At 37.6% G+C, this 27,898-nt stretch overlaps 1 protein-coding gene across 2 annotated transcripts in view; it reads left to right on the top strand.

The window, feature by feature from the left end:
- BTBD10 (BTB domain containing 10) overlaps positions 684-27,898 on the top strand; it is a 76,969-nt gene continuing 49,754 nt past the window's right edge. Inside the window, exons 1-2 of one of the 2 annotated variants that reach the window (XM_005689599.3) lie at positions 684-845; positions 25,123-25,277. In XM_005689599.3, coding sequence (XP_005689656.1) covers positions 25,177-25,277 — 101 coding nt within the window. In that variant the 5' untranslated portion in view covers positions 684-845; positions 25,123-25,176. The remainder of the gene's footprint in view (positions 846-25,122; positions 25,278-27,898) is intronic. The other variant, XM_005689601.3, reaches the window with a different exon arrangement.

The following is a 27,898-nucleotide window of genomic DNA, read 5'->3' as shown; positions in this document are numbered from 1 at the left end:
GGGCGTGAGTTTTGAGATCAGAGACCTTCTTTCATTTTTTCCATTTGTGTAGTCTAGCATTTGACAGACAGTAAAGATGAGTGACCGAAACCCTATGACTGGCAACCTTCTGCCGCAAGGAGCAATATGCCATCCACGTTGCTATAGATGTTCCATAGAGGCCCAGCTGCACAAGTTCCAGCTAGTACACGGATTCCCGCTCACCCAGTGTTTAAAAACAAACAGCTGCGGACGATAGGAAATAGAGGATGGCTCTGACGAAAACCGTTCTTCCTTAAGTCAGATCGGTTAATAACCGCCGGCTGAGCCGGCAAAGGCGTTCGGAGTTCACCCAGTTGAGGAAAACGCCTTCCTTGAGTAAACTCAGAGTCCTTAGGTATTTCTCCAACTCTGGGATGTCCGCTTTTTTCTAACGGTAACAAGAAATCAAGGGAAAATGTGGTACTGAAAGATTTGGAGGTGACAGCTCGCAGCCACTCAGGCTCGAGGATCGCAGTAGATTCTGACGTCTGTGGACACAAGCGCTTCCCGTTTTGGGGCACCCCCAGGCTGAACGCCCACCCAAGGCTGCCACTCCCTCAACCGCCGGCACCCTCTGCGCCCCGCCCAACTACATTGGGCTCCGCTCCATTCTCGCGACGACTCAGCTAATCTCGCCTATTCGATCTGAGGGATCTCGCGAGAAGCAGCCTGGAGCCGGCCTGTAACCTGCTGGGGCGGCTTTAGTAGCCGCAGCCGCTCGAGCGGCCGCAGCCACAGACACCTCTCTGGAGGGATCTAGTTGGGGAGGAAGCGAAGGTGTCGCTGGCCCTGGCCTGTGCCTGGACACTCAAAGGGGACTACAGGTTCGAGGGTGACTGGACTCAGTTGGGGAACTCAGTGGGGGCGGCGCCGGAGCCTGGGCTTGGTGGGGGCGAAGGAGGAAGGGGGCGGAGGACGAATCTGGGCTTGAGAGCTCAACTGCTGTGGCGGTGGTCTGGGCGTCCCAGATCCTGCTGGGAGACCGTGGGTGGGGTTCTGGGGTCCGGCCGCTGGCTCCCAGTTTGGAGAGGCAGCGAAGGGACTTGGGTTTCGGGGGTGCTGTTTTTGGGTTGGAACTTCTGAGGCCTTTCCCCAGAGATGAAGGCGATACCCTCAACCCTCTTTCCCAGGGCAGGGGAGCCCTGTGCCCCGCCCCTTTTCTGTCATTCTGGGTTAACGCCGCCACATCCTGAGGAGGGCGCATCACAATAGGGGCTAAGTTGGCCCCAGTCTCGCTTTGGGTGAAGAGGAGTGAGACCCCAGTAAGGTGTTGCGTGGTTTTATGCTGTAACGATGTGAAGTGCGGTAAAGCTTTGTTTTCCCAAAATTCGCCCAGAAAAGCTGCTTATTTTTTTCTTCTTTAGATACAAGTCTTTTGACACCCTTTATCTTCTTGAATGGTGTGCAGGGAGGTTAGACATCACGTAGTAACTTGTTAGTGTGGGGACAGTATGACCATCATTGGGCCGCACAGATTTCCTGCTAATTTTTCTCTTTAGTACTTTGAGTCCGTGATGAGAAGTCACTAGTCCAAACATGCTAGAGCATCAGTCTCTTGTCGCTTTATGCATTTAACATACACAGTTTATTTAAACTTTTTTTTTACTCTTTAAGAATCTTCATTTTTATTTAAATTAATATCAGAGAAAACTAACAGTATGTTGATTTTCTTTGTACAACTGGTATCCCCACCCCCTTACACAAATTTGATCAAGACATTTTAGAGAGGGGGTTATAGATAAATTTTGAATGAAATAGACTGTAGAAATTGGAATAAGAGATATAATAAGGAGTGCAACTGTAAGGGCCAGAAAAGTTTCTATACTGGAGAACCCATCTAGGACTGAAGCCCAGGCTTTGAAAGTGAGGACTATAGTCATTAGAATACAAAACAGAAAACCGTAGAAATAACTCGGGAGAGGATTTGATGGTGAATAAAGACTATTAAAAAAGTGTGTGAGGAGAATTGTTTTTGAAGATGTATATGTGTTTTCATAAGTTTCTATTACATTTCTCAGAGTTTATGGCCTAACTGCTGTTGTTATACATAAAGAGAAAGTGGGAAGGGAGGTTCTGAAGCTTGGAGTGTGACAGGGAACTGGAGTAACATAGGTTCAATTAGGAAAGCTTTCAGTGTCTTGACAAATGTTTTTGAATTTTTACCTCTTTTTTTCCTTCTAGAAAAACTTTCAGGTGGGCTTTTTACATTCTGTGTTACCCTTCCACCAGTCTGAATTTTTTTCTTTCTCAACCTTTCTTCTAAGTCTTGTAAAAAAATTTTTTATCATTAACTGTGAGGTTGCAAACGAATATGTCCTGCTTTGTTGCTTTATACATTAGGTGACTTGTTGAAGTGGTCTGGAAAATATGCACCTTTCAACAAACTTACATGCTTCAGATACTAGAAAATAAAAATGAGTGAAATACACTAGAGAGTTTATGCCTCATGTAGAGAGGAATATCCAGTTCTCAGGTTCACTTGATTAGTGCAGTAATGAATTTGGGCCCAGTCTTCAACCTTCTCAAGAGAATACAGGAAATCTAGATTTTTGCTTGCCATTCTCCTGACTTTTAAAAATATTGACAACTACTTGAAACCATTAAAAATAACTTCATGTGGCTCAACCAAACCAAACCTGTCAGTTATTGTATCCTGCTCTCTAGGTTTGGAGCGTTGTTCTAAGTAAAAATGAATAATTGTACAACTAAAAAAGATTTTAAAGCAAGTATGCCAATTAGTTTGCAGTTTCAAAACCAGGAGTACTTGGGGGGAAAATACCGGTTCTAACTGAAAGCAGTTAAGTTTAATAGCCTTTAAATATGGTTGGGCAAGTTGAACTGATGCTTAGTAATATTTTAAATAATTTAAATTTTTAAATATTTAAAAACATATTTCCTTGTATGGAAATAAGGGAAAAACTCTCAGTATATATGGTTTAATAACTGAGGATTCTGAACAAAGCTGATTTGTAGGTTTCTTGAATTGATATATTGAGAAGCTTTTTATTGTACTTGTGATTAATACATAAAATCTTGGAGACCCTCTACTCATCTGTGGTTTTGAATGTTTATTGTTTCTACCATCACTTGTCTTCCTAGTCACTGACTTTTATTGGAAGCAATATTGATTCCTGGAGGATGGGGTAGGGAGAAGGGGCACTGAGATGTGAAGAAATGGGAAGAGAAGAGTGTGAGGTGAAGCAGGCACTCACATGCTTCTCTTTTACACTGTCCATTACAAGATTGATTTAACTAGTTTTCTTGTAAGAAGAATAGGTACTTTGATTAAACACATGGCGCCTTGTATGTAGTAGAGCAGAGCTTAATGATATTTGTGGAATTGAACCCTGTGGATTAAACCACATTTACCCATTAGAGGGAAATACTTTAATCACATAATCTGATTCATACTTAGTTGGACTGAGGGGAATGGGAGTTTCGAGGTCAGTTCTAAGAAACAAGTGAACCTCAGACATATAGAGGGCAAGGTGAAGGTCTTTGGAGGGAGTAAGGTTGAGAAAGGCTAGGTGAGGGAAAGAGTTTTAAAAAGGAAGATAAAATGGTTAAGTACTACTTTATCTTCTGTGCAGCTTTACAAAGAGCTCTGCCTTTTACAAGACAGAGTTATTTATCATAACTTATGCAAAGACTGCATAGAATATTGGTTTTCAATCAGGTCTACTTTGGGAATTGGCAGACTTAGTTTTCTTTCTTTAGCCCAGTCTTTTTAGGTCAAGTTAGTCTAACACCTCTTCACCCAATCCCTGCCTCTCTGGTGCGGGAAGTGAAACAGGAGAAGATGGTATGTTTTCTGTGAGGTGTTCCTCTTTGAGAGTTTAAAAAACATCCTGAAGAATCTGTTATGTAGTTTTGGAGATTATGTTTGTTGAAGGAGGAACCATCATTTTCCTCTCTCCATGTATCTACATGACTTGTAAAGTAAGGAAGTTCTCTCTTGGAAGTATTTTTCTCCTGTCTTTCAATTCCTTGAGTGAGATGCCTTCCCAAGGGAAGATTAGATGAGGCCTGTGAAGCAACTGAATATGCTTTTGCTCAATGCCTTCTGGTTCTATTTTTAGAGCCTTCAATTCTTAGGACATAACACTCTCTACTCCTCTGTATGGTAGATGCATCTGAGCAGGCTGGACGCTATGAGGGAGAAGGAAACGAAACATCTACAGTTCTAAGTTTAATTTACAATGAAGTAATAGGAAGCTTTTTTAGCCACTCATTTCAGCTGTATTTTTATCTTTGACTCGCTTTTTTGTTTGTTTTTTGTTGGTTATGAACCTACAATAAGGGAGAAAGATGCTCATTAATGGAGGAAGAACTACTTTGAAATGTTTTCTCCTCTTGGATAGAATGTTTATTAGGGCTTAAGCTAATGTTGTGTTTTCCTACTATGGCTTTCTCTTGTTTGCTTTGTCATAAACTGAGTCTTGGCTTGTTAAGGAAGCAGAAATCTAGAGCTCAGCTTTGGAAGATAAGCAATCAGAATTCAAAGAGATGCTCTTTGGGAGAGGATTAAGAAGTTGGTAAATGTTCCATGTAGAAATAATAGAAACTCGACATTAAAGGGGAAAGATATTATCTGGAATATGTGACCTTATGTCACAGATTTTTGAAGATTTGTAAAATGTTAAAAGTATGCCAATAAAAGAAAGCATCTTTACTTATCCTAATAGTTTAATTATATATTTTTGTTTAAAAAATGTAAGATATCTGATTACATGGTACTTGTTTTTATTTTTTTGTAGTTGAATGACCTATTAGTACTTTTGGTCATGAACTGAAATTAACATTTTTGATATTTGGTTGAGGGTGAGAGTCTGTCATAGTGAAATCACTAACTGAAATACTTGATTAGAAACTATTAATAACACTTTTCTAAGCTCATTTAACATTGTAGTCATACTTTTCTACTTGGAATACCTTATTTGGGATCATTTAGATCTGTGTTTAAAGCTAACTGTTAGGTCTATGACGTAAAAGTTACTTAACTACTCTGAGACTTTGTTGGCTCACATGAAAAATGGAGGTTGAACATAATTGTCAGGAGTTTAATAATGAAATAAATTATGTAAAAGTGCTGTGTAAATAGTAAAGGGAATATAACTCGTTAACGCTTTATACTGTGTTTATTCTCAGAAAATAACATACCTTCTGGTAATCTTAAGACACATCGGGGAAATTTACATTTACATCTAGCTGTCTCATTTGTAGGGATAATATGGCAGTTCTGTTTTTAATTTTTTGAGAAGCTTCTATACTGTTGTCCATAGTGGTTGCACCAGTTTACATTCCTACCAACAATGTAACTTTACTGAAATTATTTGGTTAGTGGGTTTTAGTAGTGTATTTAGGATTTTCTGTACTTAGTATCATATCATCTGTAAACTAGGACAGTTTTACTTCTTCCTTTCTAATTTGGATTTCTTTTATTTCTTTTTCTTGTCTGGTTACTAGGGCTAGGACTGCCCAACACTATGTTGAATAAAAGTGCAAGAGTGGGCATCCTTGTCTTATTTCCGATTTTAGAGGAAATGCTTTCAGATTTTCACTGTTGAGTATGGTGTTGGTTGTGGTTTTGTAATATGTGGCCTTCTTTATTCTTCAGCTTGCCAATGTGGTATATCACTTTGATTTGAAGATTCTGAAAAATCCTTGCATACCTGGGATAAATCCCTCTCGATAACAGTGTGTGATCCATTTTATGTATTGTTGAATTTAGTTTGCTCATGTTTTGTTGAAGATTTTGCATCTGTGTTCATCAGTGATATTGGCCTGTAATTTTCTTTTTTTGTGGTATCTGTCTGGTTTTGATATCAAGGTGATGCAGGCCTTGTAGAATGAGTTAAGAGGCATTCCTGTTTCTTCAGTATTTTGTAATAGTTTAAGGATGAATGTTAGCTATTCTTTAAATGTTTTGAAGAACGTACCTGTAAATTCTGTCAAATCTGTAAAATCTACCTGTAAAATCTGGCCCTGGACTTTTGTTTGTTGGGAATTTTTTTTAAAAATGGATTCAGTTTTATTATTGGTAATTGGTTTACTCAGATCTTTTTACTTCTTCCTGATTCAGTTTTTGAAGATTGCATGTTTCTAGGAATTTATCCATTTCTTCTAGGTTGTCCATTTTATTGGAATATATTTGTTCTTAGTAATAGGGTCCTTTGTGTTTCTGTGGTGTCGTTTCTATTTTATTTCTTTTCATTTCTGATTTTATTTATTTGGGCTCTCTTTTTTCCTTGATGAGTCTGATTAAAGGTTTATTAATTTTGTTTATCTTTTCAAAGAATTACTAATAATTTTATTGGTCTATTATTTTTTTAAGTCTCTTTCATTTACTTCTGCTGTAATCTTTATTATTTCTTTCCTTCTACTAATTTTGGGTTTGTTTTTTCTTTTTCTAGTTCCTTTTGATATAAGGTTAGGTTGTTTGAGATTTTCCTTGTTTCCTGAGATAGGCCTGTATCACTGTAAACTTCCCTCATAGGGAGAGAACTGCTCTTGATGTGCCCCATTAGATTTGGATTGTTGTATTTCCATTTTCATTTGTTTTCAGGTATTTTTTCATTTCCTCTCTGATTTCTCCAATAAACCATTGATTGTTTAGTAGCATTTTTTTAATCCTTCTCATTTTTGTCTTTTATAGCTTTTTTCCTTGTAGTTCATTTCTAGTCTCATGCTGTTTTCAGAAAAGATATATATACTTTTACTAAGAAAAGATACTTATAATTTCAGTATTCTTAAATTTATTGAGAATTGTTCTGTGGCTGAGGGGCTTCCCTGGTAGCTCAGACGGTAAAGCAGCTGCCTGCAATGCAGGAGACCTGGGTTCGATCCCTGGGTCGAGAAGATCCCCTAGAGAAGGAAATGGCAACCCACTCCAGTATTCTTGCCTGGAGAATTCCCTGGACAGAGGAGCCTGGTAGGCTACAGTCCATGGGATCGCAAAGAGTCAGACACGACTGAGTCATTTCACTTCACTTCACTTCTGTGGCTGAACTTTTGATCTACTGATTTGCACTGAAAAGGATGTGTATATTCTGCTGGTTTTGGGTGAAGTGTTCTGTATATATCTATTAAAATCTGCTCTAATGTATTATATAAGGCCAGTGTTTTGTTACTGATTTTCCATCTGGATGATCTGTCCATTGACATAAGTTAGGTTTTAAAGTTTGCTGCGGTTACTGTATTACTATCAGTTTCTCCCTTTATGTTTGTTAATATGTCTTATATATTTAGGTGCTCCTACGTTGAGTGCATGTATATTTATAATTGTTTATATCTTCTTATTGGATTGATAACTTTGTCATTATGTAATGGCCTTCTTTTGTTACAGTCTTTGTTCTAAAGTCTGTTTTGTCTCATATAAGTATTGGTATACCAGCTTTCTTTTCATTTCCACTTACATGGAATACCTTTTTCTAGCCCCTCATTTCATTTTGTATGTATCTGTAAATCTGAAGTGACTTTCTTATGTGAGCTTATGAAGTTAAAGTGTTAGTCTCTCAGTTGTGTCTGAATCTTCACGACCCCATGGACTGTAGCCTGCCAGGCTCCTCCATCCATGGGGATTCTCCAGGTAAGAGTACTAGAATGAGTTGCTATTTCCTTCTTCATGGGATCTTTCTGATTCAGGCATCTAACCCAGGTCTCCCGCATTGCAGGCAGACTCTTTACAGTCTGAGCCACCAGGGAAGAGCATAGGAACGTATATATGGGTCTTTTTTTTTTTTTTCCACATTTCGTTGGAGCATTTAGTCCATTTACATTAATTATTGATAGGTTTATACTTTGCCACTTAAATTATTTGCTGATTGCTTTCGTAGTTATTTGTAGTTCTTTTGCTCACTTCCCTTGTGATTTGATGACTGTCTTTAGTGTTATACTTGAATTTCTTTCTCTTTTTTTGTGTATGTATCTATTACAGAGTTTTGGTTTATGGTTACGATGAGGGTAATAAATGTATACACACATATATGGTTGTTTTAAATTGATAGATCTCTTCATTTTGAACAAATTCTAACCACCCTATATTTTTATCTCATATATATTTATTACTTTTGACATCATATTTTAAATCTTTTTGTATTTATTATGGCCATACATTATTTTATTACCTTTGTCTTTAGCCTTCCTGCTACTTGCTGCTGCTGCTGCTAGGTCACTTTCCTGGTGTTATAAAGCCAGTAAATAGTAACTATTCTGGTTCTAAAATTTGCAGTTTCAATCATGATGCCATCCTGTCTCCAAATATTTGATTTTCTTTTCACCTTAGATTTTTTAAAAAATGAAACTGTTCTTTAGTGTGCATTGTTAATTGTATTAAGGAGAATAGATGTCTTTCCTTAATACTTTGTCTATAAATTAGCTAGAGAAAGTAGGTTTGGCAAGGTAGCTAAGTCACTTCAGTCATGTCCAACTCTGTGCAACCCCATAGACGGCAGCCCACCAGGCTCCCCCCTCCCTGGGATTCTCCAGGCAAGAACACTGGAGTGGGTTGCCATTTCCTTCTTCAATGCATGAAAGTGAAAAGTGAAAGTGAAGTCACTCAGTCACGTCCGACTCTTAGTGACCCCATGGACTGCAGCCTACCAGGCTCCTCCGTCCATGGGATTTTCCAGGCAAGAGTACTGGAGTGGGTTATAATGGCTGATCTATTACCTTTACTGTATGTTTATCTTTAAAGTTGTTTCTTTCCTTTCATAATTTTCATGTTTCTAGCAGTGGACCTTTCTTTTTTACTTATAGAAGTTCTTTCAACAATTCGTGTAAAGCTGATTTAGTGAGTGATGCTGACCTCTTTTAGGTTTTGCTGATCTCTAAAGTCTGTTCCCCTTCAAATCTGAACAATAACCTTGTTGGGTAGGGTATTCTTGGTTGTAGGTTTTTTTCTTTCTTCAGTTTGAATATGTCATGTCACTCCCTTCTGGTCTGCAGCTTCTTCAGAAAAGTCAGCTGATGGTCTTTCGGGAGTTCCTTGTGTGTGACTAGTTAGCTTTTCCTTCACTGCTTTTAAAATTCTCTTATCTTTAACTTTTGCCATTTTAATTATAATTTGTTTTGGTGTGATTAAAAAAAAAAAAGGACCCATATATATGTTCCTATGCTCTTCGTGGTGGCTCAGACCGTAAAGACTCTGCCTGCAATCTGGGAGACCTGGGTTTGATCTTTGGGTCAGGAAGATCCCATGGAGAAGGAAATGGCAACCACTCCAGTGTTCTTACCTGGAGTGGACGTTCCATGCTTCCTGAACCTGAATGTCTTTTCCTGGGTTAGGGAAGTTTTCAGCTGTGATGTCTTCAAGTAAGTTCTCTGCCCCCTTTCTCACTCTGTCTACTCCTTCTGGGACCCCTATAATGTTAGTATGCTTGATGTTGCCCCAGAGGTTTCTTAAACTATATCCTCATTTGAAAATTTTCCATTCTTTTTTTCTGTTCAGCTCAGGTGATTTACAGTACTGTGTCTTCCAGATTGCTGATTGGTTTCACTGTATTTTTTATTTCATTTATTCTATATGCTTTGTTGTTCTTTGTATTTCTAGCTGTTAAACTTCTCACCATGTTTATTCATTCTTCTGATTTTGTTGAGTATCTTTATGATCACTACCTTGAACTTTTTTTTCAGGTAGATTACGTTTCTTCATTTAGTTATTTTTCTCAGATTATGTCTCATTCATTCATTTGGAATATAGTCCTCTATCTCCTTAGTTGGCCAAATCTTTGTATTTCTTTCAATGTCTTAGGTGGGTTATTTATGTTTCCTTATCTTGAAGTGGCCTCATGTAGGAGATGTCCTTTGGGGCCCAGCAGCACACTCCACTCTGGTTACCAGAGCTGTGTGCTCTAAAGGTGCCTTTTATGTGAGCTGCATGAACCGTTATGTTGTTCTGGAGCTGAATACTGTGAGTGTGCTGCTAGGCAGTACTGTCCTCTGTCCAGTTAGCTGTGCCTTGCGTGGTGACTGCAAGCCTCCTGGAGGGCAAGATAGGCTTCTTGTATGGCTCTTTGCAGGGCCTGGTGGGCACAGGGCTGCTGCTGGCTCATTGGAGGGTTGATTGGGTCCCTGGCACTAATAGACTAGAGAGGACATTCCAGAATGGAGATTGCCTGTACTAGCATTAGCATGGTAGGACCAGCTCCCCCAAACCGCTGTTGCCATCATTTTCTCCCCCAAGGAGTGTCCCATTTGCCTCCTGTCTCTCTGGGAGGCTCTCTAAGATCAGCAAATGGGTCTTGCCCAAGCTTCTTTCAAACTACTGCCTCTGATTGGGACTTGGAGCATGTTGAGATTTTGTGTGCTCCCTTGAAGAGCAGAATCTCAGTTTCCTAATGCCCCATACCCGCCTCTCAGGCTCCCAAACATAAGCTTTCCTGTTTTCAAAGCTAGACGTTCTGGGGACTTGTTTCCTGGTGCACAACCCCATGGACTTGGAAACCTCTTGTGGGGCTTGAACCCTTTTCCTTGGGCATGACCAGTTGTAATATTTCTCCTATTTGTGGGTTGCTAAGCAAATGATGAGGGTCCTGACAATACAGTGTCTCCACCCTTCCTACCTTTCTCATGGGGTTCCTTTATGTCTTTAGCTGAGGAAAATCTTTTCTGCAGCAAGTTTCCTGCAGCAATCTAATCTTCAAGTTGTTCCTTTAGATAGTTGCTCTGTGAATAGTAATTTTGATGTGTCTGTGGATGGAGATGAGTTCTAGGTCTTCCTACTCCACCATCTTGGCCATCTCCTCTATTTTCTGTAATATGAATGCCAGGTGGAAGAGTAGAGAAAAGGGAAAAGAGAATATACTGTAGAGAAAAATGGCATGACATTTTTTTAAAAGTATTTTCTTTTTTATTTAACGGCATGACATTTTAAAAATCATCTCTTTGTTGACTACATTAAAAGTAAATTTTAAAGCTCAGATACCTAAGGAAGTATTTCAGGTGCATAATTGTGATCATATTATTCAGGAACCCATTCTGGTGCTTACTGGTCATTGCTTATTATTCTAGCATAGATGATAGTTACAGCCACATTAGTTTAGTTCAGTTGCTCAGTCGTGTCCAACTCTTTGTGATCCCATGGACTGCAGCATGCCAGGCTTCCCTGTCCATCACCAGCTCCTGGAGTAAGTCCATTGAGTTGGTGATGCCATCCAACCATCTCATCCTCTGTCTTCCCCTTCTCCTCCGGCCTTCAGTCTTTCCCAGCATCAGTCTTTTCCAGTGAGTCAGTTCTTTGCACCAGGTGGCCAAAGTATTGGAGTTTCAGCTTCAGCATCAGTCCTTCCAATGAATATTCAGGACTGATTTCCTTTAGAATGGACTGGTTGGATCTCCTTGCAGTCCAAGAGACTCTCAAGAGTCTTCTCCAACACCACAGTTTGAAAGCATCAATTCTCCGGTTCTCAGCTCAGCCACATATTGCTATTCAAATTTAAATGAATTAAAATGGAAAATTAAAAGTTCATTTCATTGGTTGTACATTTCAAGTGTTTCATAGCCACATGTGGCTAGTGGCTACTTTTTGGACAGTGCAGACATAGAACATTTTCATTATCACACAAAGTTCTATTGGGCAATACTGCAGTCAAGAGAGCTTGAGTCATGCTTAAGGCCTTTTTTGTCTTATTCAATTGAGGGCAGTTAAAAAAGCAAACATCTGAAAGGAATGGAAGGTAATGGAATAATGAATGGGTCAAAATGCAACAGCATAGTAAAAGTTATATGAAAAATATCATGTAACTTATTTTTAAAACCTCTCAGAGGGGAAAAAGAAGACATTGTTTAAAAGTTTGACTTTGTTTAAAGGATCATTGAGGAAAAAATAGAACATTGCTCAAGTCTGCCTTTGTTTAAAGGGTTCTTAAGGAATTGAATATAATCTCCTTTGATTTAGGCACTTCATCAGCTTATTGGAGATTTGCCTATATTAAATTTTATGTCAAGGTGATTTGCTTCAACTGAGATGTTTCTGGTTTTGAAGACAATGCTATTTAGTCATAGAAGAAAATGAAAAATAGGGACATACACATAGAAAATAAAACATTGATACTTTTTTAAGAAAATTAAAAAAAATCATATATGCCTTTCAGTGAGTTTTAAGAATTTAGCACTGTAAACAGCATCTAGTTCATTATAATGCTAATTATGTAATATAGGCATTTAGAAAATGCCTAAGATAGAGACAGATTCTTCAAACATTGATTGAGCTGTTAAAGATGGGGAAAAAAAAAATGATTCTTGAAGTGTTAATGTCTTAAGACGTTAGCAAAATTTCAATAGAAATTCTATAAAAGTGATAAAATCAGTTAGCTCAGAGATTTTATCTGCAGGTCACCTCTGGAAGTTCAAGGAGTGAATATGAGCTGACTTTGGAAGTCTTACATTTTGGTGGATTTGATAAAGAAGTCTTTCAAATAGACAAAGTACCCTACTTTTAATGGAAAATTCATGCAATTTTATTAAATCTGTTGGTTAGGGTATCCCTAGCAGTTAGCAAATGCGAGGAAAGATACTGAGTACTCAATGAATAGATTTTGAATGAAAACATTATTCAATTGAATTTGATATCCTGAAATTATTTACATAAAATTTAGTCAGATATAATCTAGTATAAAAGTACCAGAATAAAATTCTCGGTTTTATTTACTTGCTTTATTTTAATTGTATCAAATTAAGAAAGAATGCAAGTCTTGAAAGTGCTTCTGTGAGATTTAGACAGGCAGCTTTGAGGAATCTTTTGGGGAATATTAGGGATCATTTGATAATATCTTTAAAAATGTTTACAGGAATGTTTGTTATGTTCCATCCTCTAACGCCACTTTTTTAGTGTATAGTTCCTAAAAGTGAGTGTTGGCATCAGGTAGTTTTTGCTCATTTGAGGGTAAAATTGGCAAGAGTGGTGGGTATGATTGTACAATACAGTTCCTTTCAAAGATAAACAACTAAGTTAAACTAAGTTAAAGTGAAAGTTACTCAGTCATGTTTGACTCTTTGCGACCCCATGGGCTATACAGTCCATGGAATTCTCCAGGCCAGAATACTGGAGTGGGAAGCCTTCCCCTTCTCCAGGGGATCTTCCCAACCCAGCAGTTGAACCCAGGTCTCCCTCATTGCAGGCGGATTCTTTACCAGCTGAGCCACAAGGGAAGCCCAAGAATAAGTAAGTAAGTGTTAGTCGCTCAGTCGTGCCCGACTCTTTGTGACTCAGTGGACTGCAGCCCACCAGGCTTCTCCGTCCTCAGTCCATGAGATTTTCCAGGCAAGGGTACTGGAGTGGGTTGCCATTTCCTTCTCCAGAGCCCAAGAATACTGTAGCCTATTCCTTCCCCAGGGAATCTTTCCGACCCAAGAATCAGACCGGAGTCTTCTACATCGCTGGCGGATTCTTTACCAACTGAGCTCTCAGGGAAGCCCAAACTAAGTTAAAGACTCTCTGTAAATCTTCATAGTAGTGTATTGTGTTAAATGAAAAGCGCTTTAGCTTCCTTTTATCTTAATTTTATTCATTAAAATATTTTGTAAAAGCTTACATACAACATGTACTAAGCTGTGGGAACACAAATATGAGTCAGACTTTGTTCTTGCCTTCAGGAGTCTTACAGTTTTAAGGGAAGACATGGCAGAAATATATTCTACCAATGCATAATGATGGGGTTCAGAACATGCTACCCCAAAGTATGGAACCTTCATATATGAAATATTTTAAGCTGAAGGAATTAGAACAACAGCATATGCTGGAGGAGCTCTCTGACCTGCCTCTAAAGCAGGTTATAAAGTCCTCATGAGAAGTTTCTTTCCTATTCCCAGAGGAAAGAGCATCTTTAGCTCCAAAGGTGAAGGAACGTAGAAATCTGAACAACAGCTAATACTAGTAAGTTCACTGTACTCAGCTCATCCTCCTTGTCCTGTTGTATCTTTCCATGATTTTCTGCTTTTCATCAAACTTGGCATGAGAACACTCAGGTTTAATTGTTTCTTCAGGTGTTCATTTCCTTATGAAGGCTCCAGTGTCAAGTATTGGGTTGGCCAAAAAGTTTGTTTGGGTTTTTTGTAAGATCTGAAGAAAAAAAACGGATGAACCTTCTGGCCAACCCAGTAAAACTTATATTAAATAAATTTGTATGCTTTTCTCTTGTTAATCTGTCTTGTTACAGGGCTCCCAGTTGAAAACTTAGGAAGGGTAGGGGAAAAAGATTTTTCCTCCCCTACAATATGTATTGACCATATTTAAGCAGTCAGAAACAAAAACAGAATTATAGGTAAGCAGTAAAATTAAACAAGACAGAAAATTTCTGTAACAAAGCCATCTCCAAATACTTAATCCCCCCTTTCCCAGTTTTGAAAACAATGTGTCAAATAGTATAAGAAGAACAATGAAAAGTAAAGTGTTAGTTGCTCAGTCGTGTCTGACTCTTTGTGACCCCATGAAGTGTAGCCCGTCAGGCCCCTCTCTGTCCATGGAATTCTCCAGGCAGGAGTACTGGAATGGGTAGCCATTTCCTTTTCCAGGGAACATCCCGACCCAGGAATTAAACCTGGGTCTCCTGCATTGCAGACAGATCTCTACCGTCCGAGTCACTAAGTCTCACTTCAGCCTTTCCTCAGAGGCAACTGATTATAAGTTTTATGTGATACTACTAGACATTTTAAAAATATAAAAACATGAGTGAGTGTTTGCATACATATTTTAAGGCTATATTGGAGTGCGCAATATGTAACTGTACCATGCTTTTTATTTTATTTATTTTTAAAAGGATTTTTTTAAAGATTTATTTTATTTATGGCTATGCTGGGTCTTCACTGTTGCACATGGGCTTTCTCTAGTTGTGCTGCATGGACTTCTTATTACAGTGGTTTCTCTTGTTGCATAACATGAGCTCTAGGATGCTTGAGCTCAGTATTTATGGCTCATGGACTCTAGAGTACAGGCTCAATAGTCATGGCACACTGGCTTAGTTGTCCTGTGGCATGTGGAACCGATTGAACCCGTGTCCTTTATAATTGCAGATGGATTCTTTACCACTGAGCCACCAGGGAAGCACTGTTCTGTGCTTTTTAGCATACCATTATATCTTGGAATATTTTTTCTTTTCAGTATATATCTCATTTTTACTGGCTTCATGATATTGTGCAGATTTTTAACCAGTTCATTTCTGATGGACATTTAGATCAATTCTAGGGTTTTGTTATGATAAATAATGCTGTGAAGTCAAGGAGATTAAAAAATGTGTTTTGTGTTAGTATAGGGATATTATAGTTCAGTCAGTTCAGCTCAGTTGCGTCCAACTCTTTGTGACCCCACGGACTGCAGCATGCCAGGCCTCCCTGTCCATCACCAACTCCCAGAGCTTGCTCAAACTCATGTCCATCAAATTGATGATGCCATCCAACCATCTCTCTGTTGTCGCCTTCTCCTCCTGCCTTCAATCATTCCCAGCCTCGTGGTTTTTTCCAGTGTGTCAGTTCTTTGCATCAGGTGGCCAGAGTATTGGAGCTTTAGCTTCAGCATTAGCCTTTCCAATGAATATTCAGGACTGAAAATTATTACAGTTAGCACTATACTAACACACGTACACACAAAGCATATACATTTCTTTTATCTCCTTGACTTCACAGCACTATTTGTTACAGCAAAAAGTGGTAGGTATGTATAATTAGAGGGCTTCCCAGGTGGCTCCGTGGTAAAGAATCTGCTTGCCAATGCAGGAGACTCCAGAGACATGGGTTCAGTCCCTGGGTTTGGAAGATCCCTTTGCATGGGCACTGGCAAGCCACTCCAGTATTCTTGCCTGGAAAATTCCCTGGAGGTCACAAAGAGTTGGACACAACTTTGCACACACACACGTGTAATTAGAAAAGGCTGAGCACACTTTTAGTGTTATAGTAAGGTAGAATGTTTTGGACAGTATGGTGACAGACCCTAAGGTAGTTCCATGAGCCCTGTCTCCTGGTGTTTGTGCCTTTGTATAATCCCTTTCCCTAAAGAGTGAGCAGAATAGATGGGGAAACAGTGGAAACAGTGCCAAACTTTATTTTGGGGGGCTCCAAAATCACTGCAGATGGTGATTGCAGCCATGAAATTAAAAGACGCTTACTCCTTGGAAGGAAAGTTATGACCAACCTAGATAACATATTCAAAAGCAGAGACGTTACTTTGCCAACAAAGGTCCGTCTAGTCAAGGCTTTGGTTTTTCCAGTAGTCATGTATGGATATGAGAGTTGGACTGTGAAGAAAGCTGAGCGCTGAAGAATTGATGCTTTTGAACTGTGGTGTTGGAGAAGACTCTTGGAGTCCTTTGGACTGCAAGGAGATCCAACCAGTCTGTTCTAAAGGAGATCAGTCCTAGGTGGTGTTTGGAAGGAATGATGCTAAAGCTGAAACTCCAGTACTTTGGCCACCTCATGAGAAGAGTTGACTCATTGGAAAAGACTGTGATGCTGGGAGGGATTGGGGGCAGGAGGAGAAGGGGACGACAGAGGATGAGATGGCTGGATGGCATCACCGACTCGATGGACATGAGTTTGGGTGAACTCCGGGAGTTGGTGATGGACAGGGAGGCCTGGCGTGCTGTGATTCATGGGGTCGCAGAGAGTCGGACACGATTGAGTGACTGAACTGAACTGAACCAAAAGAATATGCTAAAGGTAATGTAATCACTGACTCAATGGACATGAGTTTGAGTAAGCTCTAGGAGTTGGTGATGGACAGGGAGGACTGGTGTGCTGGAGTTCATGGGGTCGCAAAGAGTTGGATGTGACTGAGAGACTGAACTGAATGTAAAGTTACTTCCCTAATTATGTTACATAAGACTCCATTTTACTAGCAGACTTCCTATCTCTACATCATTGGCTTTGAATCCTCATTCCATAAGGAAATGAATTTGTTACAATCTCAGTAACCTTGGAAGTGAATCATTCCCCAGTTGAACCTCCTAATGAAAATTTAGTTAGAGTTGACACCTTGGGTTGTAGCCTTGTAGGAGACCCTGCTAAACTATACTGGATTCCTAATCCACAGAAGCTAAGATGGTGTTGTCAGCCACTGGATTTGTGATAATTTGTTATGTAGCAAGGAGGCTGTTACATCCCAATGAGAGAAAAAATTTAAAAATTTTAAGCTTCTTGGATATGGCAAGAATATTCTGATTAAAAATAACTGAAGGAATTTTCACAGAGGTTAAAAACTAGGATAATAGGTCTATTCTTCCAGAGATTACAATGTGCTTTTTTAAGCTAAGAGTATTTGTTTTACATCATAGTTACTATAGGAACGATGTAAGGTTTTGATTTAGCTCCTAAACTGTTACCAACTATGATGATATATTCATCTTTTTATTCCAACCATGTAGCACGTTACAGATGCTCAATAAATGCTTAGCAGCTGTCTGGGAATTCTCATTTCCAGTGATCTCAAAAGGCAAATAGAAAGTCATGAATGAACTAATGAAATATTATGCAAAATTTGTAATAAGTAGTCTACAAGAGAAATTCAGCAAGGTACCCAGCACTGTGTTACTATATAAGGTGTCCTGTCTCATTTATTCTTTATAATAATTTGATTGGCAGTTATGTTAGTAATAGATAAAATGATGGTAATGAGAATTGTATTTTCATCATTTCACATTTAAAGAAGTTGAGCTTAGAGGTTAAGAAGCTTGTACCAAGTCATATAACTTAGTTTTATCTGATTCTAAAACCTTTTCTGTAAGTCAATTATTATTGTGGCAGAAGTAGAAAAATTCTCACCAGTGTTTATGATTGAAAATTTGTATGTGTCTTCTATGGCAGTGGGAGGATGGTAAGAGAGGCAGTATGATGGGGGGGTTTTGATCAAAAAACAGTTTAATGTCACGCTAATATATTTGATACTTGGATTAAACATCTCTGCTGCTTTTTTTTTTCTTTTTAAATTTACATACGATAAAATTCTAGTGGGCCGTTCTCAGGAGTTTTGACAAAGACATACAATTGTGTAACTGCCACCACCACAATTCAGATACAGAATAGTTCCATCACCCCCCAGAGTTACTTTGTGCTATCCCTGTGTAGTTCCCTCAACTCTGACCTCTGCCTGTTTTATCTATAATCCCTACAATTTTGTCTTTCTGTGTTATATAATGAAATCATATGGTATGGAATCTTTGGTTTGGCTTTTTTCACTTACCATAATGTTTTTGAGATTCCATTTTGTTGAGTATATTAGTAGTGACTGTGATTACTTCTATGCTGTATCATTAGATGCTGTCTCATCTGTGTTTGCAGAGCTGTTTTTCTTTAATCTTTCTATTCTGTGGGTGGAGTGATTTCTGATGCTCTGTTTTTAGGTTACCTGAATTTTTTGTTGTTGTTCATTCCATCTGCTGTTGTGCCCATCTATTAGATTTTTCATTTTAGTTCTTTTCAGCTAGAGCTGAATTTTTTTTTCTTTTTTATTTCACTTCTCTATTAAGCTTACCTTTCTGCCACTCAGGGCCATTTTCTTATTCTGTACTTTGTATATACTTTCCTTAGATTGTTTAAATTTATTTATAATATATGCTTTGAAAAGTCTTTATTTGCTAAATCCTACATCTAGACCTGATCTTGGAGAGGCAGCAGTGAGCAGTGGCATGAAGTAAGATCTTAATTTCCTGGCCAGAAATTGAACCTGGGTAGCCTGGATGAAAACCAGGAATCCTAGCCACCACACCAGCAAGGGCTAGAGGCTAGAAACTATTTTTCCCTGGCTCTTGCTCCCAGTGAAAAATACATTTCTCACAGAGGCAAAAACCATAATTGCAGGTACAAAGTTTATTATTAGAAACACAGCATAACAACAAATGACAGAGCACACAGAAACTGTTAAGATAGAAACAAGGCAGAGAGGCACATCGGAAAGAAAAAGTGTGTGCGGCTTTCCTAATGAGTGCAGTACAGAGGTGGTTACATGATTTATATAGGGCAGTTCTTCTGGGTCTTTGCCTTTGGCCAATTATCTATCTGGTTTCTTTTTTCACACCTGCCCTTGCCCTAGGACCCTCCCCAATGCGCGTGTGCAACTTTTTTCCAAGATGAATTCTAGCCCAGAGGCCTATGGGACAGTCTTAGCATCACATATTATGGATTTTATGGGGTGGTGCCCCCTCCCCGCTTTTTGACCCCCAAGGAGCCTTTCTGCATGTGCAGTGTCTCCCTTACCCAAGAGTGTTCCGGAAGTATATGGCATCTTGATCCTTTACTCAAACAAGGTTTAGCCCCTCTCTATTCCTACCATGACTGTTATCTTAAGGTATCCACAGGAGACAAAGCCTTAGTGGCTCAGTCGTGCCCCAACTATTTGTGACCCCATGGACTGTAGCCCACCAGGCTCCTCTGTCCATTGGATTCTCCAGGCAAGAATACTGGAATGGGTTTCCATTTCCTTCTCCAGGGGATCTTCCGAACCCAGGGACTGAACCCATGTCTCCTGCATAGCAGGCAGGCTCTTTACGGATGAACCATTGGGGAAGCTCACATTGTATGAGACAGTTGATACCTGTGCTCAGTTCTTTCTTTCAACTACTTGTCTTTTCACTTTGGTCTCCTGGAGAGTAGGATAAGGGTAGGGTTCTCTGTACCTGTGTAATTTGGTGGTCAGCCAAAAATTTGGGCAGAGTTTATAGTCAAATTTTGGAGCTCACCTTCCCTGTGGTTCCCTACTTCTGGGGATTTCCTCCTAATACCTATTTTGTTTGCCAGTAGTAATCTCTGTCCTCTGACACCTCCAAGCCAGTAAGGGCTTCAGCTTTCTGCTGCTTGGGCTGTGTATGGTTGGGGAATGCATTTGGTTTAAAAAGCATCAAACTTATATAGATCTTACGCCATGCAGCTTTCAATTCTTCTATGGTCTACTGTAGAAACTACCTGGGGTCTCTTCTCCACCCTCCCATTCATGTGTAATTTAACTGAGCAGAGTTTATGCTCAGATTTTTGTGCTCTTGTGGTTCTTCCATTCCTGGTAAGTCTACCTTAAATTTCTAGCTGCACTTCAATCCCTGAACTGTTTTGCCTACCACTTTGAGCTTTGTGACTGCCTTCACCTTATCTGTGGGGGGATAGGAAGGGCCCTCAATAGAAAAACTTCAAGTTGATCTCATGATTCTGTTCCCTTCCATTTGGAGTTTTTCAAGAGTAAACTCTTCTTTTACTACTGTGTATTTTGGGCACTTTCCAAAAAATGCTTTAAAACAATTAAAAAAAATTTTATCCAGGTTTAAATAATTGTTATTTGCAGGAGACTTGCACGATCATTTCTCTCAGCTGTGCAGGAAGTTCCTTCTCATCCCTCTGTTTCCTTTTCTTTAAAAGTTGCTTCCACCTGTTCTTTTTTCTTTGACAGTTACATCTATATTATGTATTTTGTGCCTTTTAGATGGTACAGTCTCTCTTTTATGGCTATAAGAGGGAATCTCATCAAATGATCCCTTAGGTTTCTAGCCCTTCAGAAGTTGTTCTTACATCTAGACCCCTCTGACTATGTCAGTGTTTAGGTGTTTGCTCTTTCAGTCTGCCAATCTCAAAATGACTCATTTGCCCTGTGGGACTATCGCTCCTTTTGATCTTTTCCACCAAAGGAAAAGTTACCTTAGGACATTTTACTAGCTCAGGTGCCTTCTTGACTGCCTTTTGTTCAGTCTTTCCTACCATACCTCTGGATATTTGGCTTTCTGTGCAGCTGAAGACAGTCCTTGGTGATTGCCCTGGGTATCAATGTGTGATTCTGTTCTCTTCACTGGTTTCTTTCTCTTTAAGGTCTTCCTCTCCAATAAACACCTCACTTGACTTAGTTTGTTTGCAAAATTTGAGAGATAAAAACAATTTCACTTAATAGAAAAGCTTTTGTATAGTGACCCTATTTAGAGTGAGATCTCAGTAGTTTGGGAAAAGCCACAAGATGGCTGCCGTTAAGAAGCTACATCTGTTAGCAGTAAGGAGCAAATATATGAACTTGTGTGTACTTCGCTTATTATGTTGGAAAGAACATGGGCTTTCAGTTAGGCTGAGATTCTCATCTTAGCCCTAACATTTCCTCACCTATGAAACAGGGTAGTAATTTTGGGTTGTTTTGAGCTTTAAATAGGAGAAAGTATATAAACTTCCTAGCACATTGATAATAGTAAGGACAGAATAAATTGTATCCATATACCATCATGATTTTTTTTTTTTTTTAACTCTTCTCTGGGTCATTGCTGTCAAGTAATGCCTGGAAGTGGTGTCCTAGGGAGTGCTTACTTATGATACTATAGTTGTTAAGATTCTGGTTCCCTCCACAACTTTTATTTTTAAAGATACTAATATCCAAGAGGAGAAACAATTGAATCACTTTTTTTCACAATTGACTTTTGGCAGTGTCCTGAATGCATTCTTTAGCCAACAGGCCAAGTTGATCTATACAGTTTATTTCTAGATTATTTAGAGTTTACATTATTTCTGTCATACCTAAAAATAGTAACGAATTTTGTCTATTTGTTTTGTCTATTTGTTTCCAATCACCTAGTAATTATTTTTTAATGATTACAAGATCCCAACAAGGTATTTATTTTGCCTAATATGAAGTAGACATTGGGGATGCAAATGTCAGATTTTAAAGAACTTTTTATGGTAAAGAATTTAGATCAGGAAATAAAGAGCCATTAAAAGTTTTTAGAAAGATAATTGTGATTACAGCAGAGCAAATGTGGAATTGAATGAGATAAAGAAGTCAACTAAGAGGTTTATTGATGGATGTTAAGGATTTAAATGAAGGCAACAACCTTATGATTGATAAGAGAAAGAAGGAGTCAAAAGAAGAATTTGAAGTTAGATTTGATGGTAGGAAAGGAGAGGTCAAAGATGACTTCCGGATTTAATTCAGTATATATTGTGTGTAAAACATGGTGTTTTCAAGGGTTTGATTCTTATTTCTTTGTCTGCTGTCTTCCTGGACCTAGCAGATGAAGATGGAATCCCAAAGAACATCCAAGATTTAATGAGGTTGAAAAATTGGGGTGATGGCACAAAATTACTCAGGTAGGAGAGATACAGGAGTAAGTGGTATAGAACTGTTAGTGGAGTCTTTTTTTCCCTTACTACAGTGAACTTTTTGAGCACAAGAACAACGTCCAAGGGACTACCCTGGTGGTCCAGTGGTTGGGAGTCTTCCTGCCAATGCAGGGACCTTGGGTTCAATCCCTGGTCTGGGAAGATCCCATATGTGGCAAAGCAGCTGGGCCTGTGCGCCACAACTACTGAGCCAAAAGTAAATAAATAGAATTTAAAAAGGAAAACAAAAACAACATCCAACTTGCTTTAGCATCTGTAAATTTCTTAGCATATCATATTAGGTGTTCAGTAAGTGCATGAATGAATAAATGAAATAAGATAAATATAACTTCACTGAGTATGGCACAGAGATTGGTTAAAATATAAAAGATTAGCATTTGAAAATATTAATAGTATATAATGTGTCATTTGCTTTTTTATCTATTTCTAGTTAAATCTGTTCAGTTCAGTTCAGTCGCTCAGTCGTGTCCAACTCTTTGCGACCCCTGTAGTATTTAAAAATGTGCTAACGTGTAGGCAAACAGGCATATTTTTTTCCAACTTCATTTATATATTTGTACCCTTACTATTGGGAATCAGAAGTGGGGGTGAAATCCTTCACATGGTGATACTCAAGTTTTATTAACAAATGAAATGTAAATATGATTTTTCAATTGACTTTCAGTAGTCTTCATCTGAACATTCTTTACTTTCTTGTGGCTGGCTGCAATTTACATGTTGTTAATTTCAGTAGGATTGATTTGGAATACATACTGATATTTTCTTGCTACTAGATATGTGCTACCCTCTATAAAATAGTGGAAAATATGAGTCAAAATTTACCTTATTCATTCCTTGGGGTTGTATTTTGTAATCAGTGTCTCCCATGGATTAGGATTGTTCTTTTTGTTCATTTGTTTGCTCTGCCATGTGGCATGTAGGATCTTAGTTTCCCCCTGCACTGGGAGCATGGAGTCTTAACCACTGGCCCCCCAGAGAAGTCCAGGCTTATTATTACTTTACTCATTGGCCTGTGGGTTTCCAGAAGGGTGTGTCTTATATAGTTAAGGGTTAGAAGCTAATGTGCCCCTTGAAGGAAATGCTAATAGCTGAAATAGCTTCCAGGAAAACCTATCCATCCAGTAAGGAGAAAAAGCTCTAAATCTCATTCTACAGATCGTGCTAAGCCTCTGCATCTTTCTTTCCCCCCTTTATCTGTTTTCCCTACTATTCTTTTCTACCTTTTGGGTCTCTCTTGATCTGTGGCCATTGTTTCCTATCTGAGTTTCTCTTTTATCTGATTTGTCCTCTTTTACATTTCTCTTTTGCCTCATCTTTTCAGTACAGATACCTAACTACAATACCAAATTGAAGTTTAAAAAAGTTTATTTAGTAAATACATTTTAATTTTTCTGATTAAAAAAATCAAATGAGTTTTTTTGTTTTCATAACAGTTTTGTGGTTTTTATATTCATATAATATATGACTGATTTTTAATCATTCAGCAGTCTTTCAGGAAACATTTTCTTTTCCAGAAGTATTAAGCAAATAAACTGTGTGTCATTTGCTGAGGAATTTGAATTAGCTGTTGTATAATTTTCTTCCTTCTCCCTTTACTATTTTTATTTCACTGTTTGAACTCTTTCTTTTCATATTTATTATATTAACATGTTTATGTATTATTAGGTTTTTTCAGTTGTTTTAGAAAGAAAGTACTAGGTAACTATGCAGAAGAAAATTAAAACATAGCAAAATAGTTTCTTTAAAATTATCTCTTTTAATGAGCTCTGAGATAGACTTAACACTTTTCATGAGTTTATCTTTGGCATTTTTGGTGAAATTGTACTGGAATAGCCTATACAATTCAGTGAGGTACAGTATTTCCCCAATTCTGGATTCCCTTTGCCTTTGTTTATTTGATGGAGAATGTGGGCATCCATCCCACTACCTCTCACCCCTTGTCTTTTATGCATAACTCCTTACTTCCCTCTGTCAAATCCGACTTAGAAAAGTATATACAAAGCATGCAGGAGTGGGTGTCTGGAAACCTGGATTCTAATCCAGTTTATATGACTTTTTTCAAATTGTTTACCCTTATTTGTTTTTCTTTTGGTATTTGTGCAGTCTTTGAGTCAAATCTGACATACTATTTTTAAACAAAATACTCCAGTCTGAGCGTTTGAGCGTTTTTCCATCTTTCAGTATCAAGACTTTATTCTGTGTAGTAATACATTCTCATTGTTCTTTAGAATCCTGCCGTTTACCAGCATTGTGACCTTTGGCAAAGTTACTAAACTGTTTTCTCTTCTGTATTCGGGGAGTATAATGCCACCTTTGTAAGTTGATTGTGAAGATTAAATTGGATAGTGAATATACTTTAAAGTGCTTCGTTCAGGTATTTTGTAAAGCTATTGTTAAATGAGTTTTCTTATAATTTCAGATGACTGTAGTAGCACTAACAGTCATAAGCCTTACATATGAAAAGGCATAAAATATAAGAATCATTGATAAAATGTTTTTTGATAATTGCACTGTAAGGAAACATTAGGATGTTTACATACTTATTAGTTTTGAACAAATATTAAATTTTTATTCATGGTCTTTAACTTGGTTTAAGAAATAACAACATTGTCGTCTTACTAGGTGTTTTGTTAAGCGTCTTAAACTTTTAAGTAATTAAGAAATGTATTCCAAATGAAATTTTGTCTAAAAGAATCATTCTTTTGTGGAATTGCTTTTGTCTTTTTGGCTGTATATTACTGTTTGGAAACATGAGGCATAAGGTACTAAAATGGCAGTTAAGTATATTTGCTAAATACAAATGGCATATTATTAAAATGTTGTACAGGAATGACACATTTAATCAGATAATCATATGAAAAGTACCTAAAAAGATGTTGGGTTTATTTGAATCTGATTTGTGACATTTTGTGTGTCTGATGTTTAATAATCCTGTTTATCACTTTAAAAAAATCAATAATATCAGAAAATATGTACAGTTCTGTGACTGTTTGATTCTTCATGGAACAGATTTAAAGGCCCACCTGCTCTCTTGTGTAGGTGTGGGCTGCATGTGTGCTCTCAGAGCAGTAGTGTGAGGAAGCTTGCAGTGGGATGGCAGGACGGCCTCACCCCTATGACAGTAACTCCAGCGATCCAGAGAGCTGGGATCGGAAATTGCATAGTAGACCTCGTAAACTTTATAAACATTCAAGGTAGGTAGAAAAAATGTATTTCACATATCAGAACTCTGCTAAAATTGATTTTTATGAAGAACCAAGCTGTGTTTGGTTGTGGCAAAGCCTGTCAGAGGATGGGGGCCAATTTACAAAATACTATGAATATTTGCATTTCTCTTTAAATAGCTTTTAGGGAAACATCTTCCTTTTAATTTTCTTATTTGTGTTTATTTAGTTCTCATTTATATTTTTATGAATTTTTGTTTCTGTTTCTAAATAATGTTAAAATATCCTTAGTTGACCCCATGAATCAATGCTATAGTTAATTTAATTGGGAACTTTGGCAAGACAGAGTAATCCTTTGTATTTAAAACTCTCTAATAGAAATTTATTTTATGCTCTAAATATATTGTGTATAATAATTTATAGGCTTTTGTCAGTCTTTGCCTCTGTACATATTTAACTGTGTGTATTTATGTTGGGTTATCATCCTGATCCTAGTGATAAAATCAGTCTATCTGCTGTGACTCACCTGGTTTATTTAAAGTTTGATGCATTAAATGAAACTCAGTTCAAAAGTTTCAGCCCTTTTATATATTATTTTTAAAGCTTTCTTTTTGTGCTGTGTGACTTAATGAGAAACAGTTCATTTAGAACACTTTATGATCTGATATTTTAAGGTATTAGCAGCTCATAAACCTCACATAATGCAGGTATGTAAACATTGTTTTCATAGAGAGTTGTGCTTTATGAATATTTACTTGAGGGATATTATTGAACATTTAACTTACTTGAATGTAAAATTATCCTGATTAGGATAACTAATACCACCTTTCTTAAAGAATAAAACATGCAGTGATATTGAAATCCTTTCTGTAATTTTAAAGAAATGATTCAGCTACTTTTAAACCATATACATGGCTAGAAAATATGAGTGATGAGTACTATTCAAGTCTCCTGACAAGAAGTATTTTTTATTGTGGGCTTTTAATGTGGTGAGGTCTAAAATGAAGATGTTGAAGATGTTGAGTTGTTTTAATTATAAAGTTCACACCAATGGTGTGAGTGTTTTTTGGTTTGTTTTTTTTCGTGTGTGTGTCCTTCAGTTGGTGCTCTAGTTTTCTTTCTGCAGCCTCTTTACATAGATATTTATTTTGTTTTTGAGGTAAAGAGATACTTGTTTTATCTCATTAAATGTGGGGCTTTATTTATAGCTGATATATTGTATACATTTTTTCAGGTGATTTTCAACTTATCCTTGCTAGTTCTTAATATTTTTCTGATGTACAAAACTGCATTGTATATTAGGTGGTGACAAGGTAAAAATAAGCTATTGTTTGCTTTATAAAAAGCAAATGTGCAAACAGTGGGAAAGATTTATTAAAAACGGTAGTTTTAAAATTCCTGTTATTTAACTTCAGTAACAGATATAGCTCTTCCTGATTTCTATAACATCAGTACCTTTCTGATGCTCTTAAATATGATTGCAATAAAATTGGTTGCTTACGTGAATACAAATTTATTGATTTTTTTTTAAATGGAAAGATGAGGAAGTCCTTTGACCTTATTTTAACTTAATTCGTGGAAAATCTGCCCATGGGAAAACAGTTTACTTTTTGGGAGCTTTTGTTCCTATGTACTTATGAACATATAACTTATGATGCTTTAAAAAATAATTCAGTTTGACTTTTTTAAAGTGGCAGTTTTTTAAATTAATTGTAAATTTATTGAGCAGTATTAAAAACTAATAGTACAAGTATTGTTGAGAACCTGTGATCAGTTCTGGAAAGATTCAGCAGTTTGTCACAGTACCATCATGAAAGACTTTAATATCCAGGTATGGAACAATTAGAGGACAAGAGGGCAATAAATTGTGGTAATGAGTTGTAGTAAAATAAGAGTTCAGAGAAGAAATCAGTGCCAGCCTGAGTAGGTAAAAATGAGACTTGAACTAATCCTTGGATAATTGGATAGATAGAGGGCATTCCTGCCAAGGACCTTCTGGAAATTACCTTGACTAAATCTGAAGGTTGAACTCTATGAATAGTATTACTGTCTCCAATTAACAGATGGAAAAAATGAGGTTAATAAACTTGTCTAAGACTATCAAACTTGTAGATTACAAAGCTGGAATTTATAAACAAGCTGCTTATTCTTTTTATTTTTAAAAATTTTCAGTAACTTATTTTGGTGCATTTAAAATACATGTAAGAGAAAACAGTTATAATGAACCCCTATGTACTCATTCGCCAGCTTCAAGTTATCATTTCATGGCTAATTTTGTTTCATCTGTCCTTCTACATATTTTTGCATCTTTTTTTTTTTTGAATCTTGTGTATTTTATTTAGGGATATTTGAGTAAAAGCCAGAGTAAACACTGGCTTAAGTTAGGGTGTTATTTTTTTTGTACACAGAAGTCCATAGGGAGGCATCACCTGATGTGGACTTAGTGTCTTAGTATCCTTAAGGATATTAAGGTCAAAGATCTTTGATTTTTCTCTTGTTGTTTCCTCATGATCACAAAATGGCTTACTATACAGTTCCAGCCATCATGTCCACCCTCCAGACAAGGAGGAATGGAGACAGGGATAATGGGAAAGAGGTTTCTTTTATATCAGGAAATTAAATTTCTCAAAAATTTCTAGCAGGCGTCTGCT

The sequence above is a fragment of the Capra hircus genome, chromosome 15 (genome assembly GCF_001704415.2).
Source record: "Capra hircus breed San Clemente chromosome 15, ASM170441v1, whole genome shotgun sequence".
NCBI classification, from domain to species: Eukaryota; Metazoa; Chordata; class Mammalia; order Artiodactyla; family Bovidae; genus Capra; species Capra hircus.
Note: the sequence above shows the minus strand (reverse complement) of the source record. Positions and strands in the feature narration are given on the sequence as shown.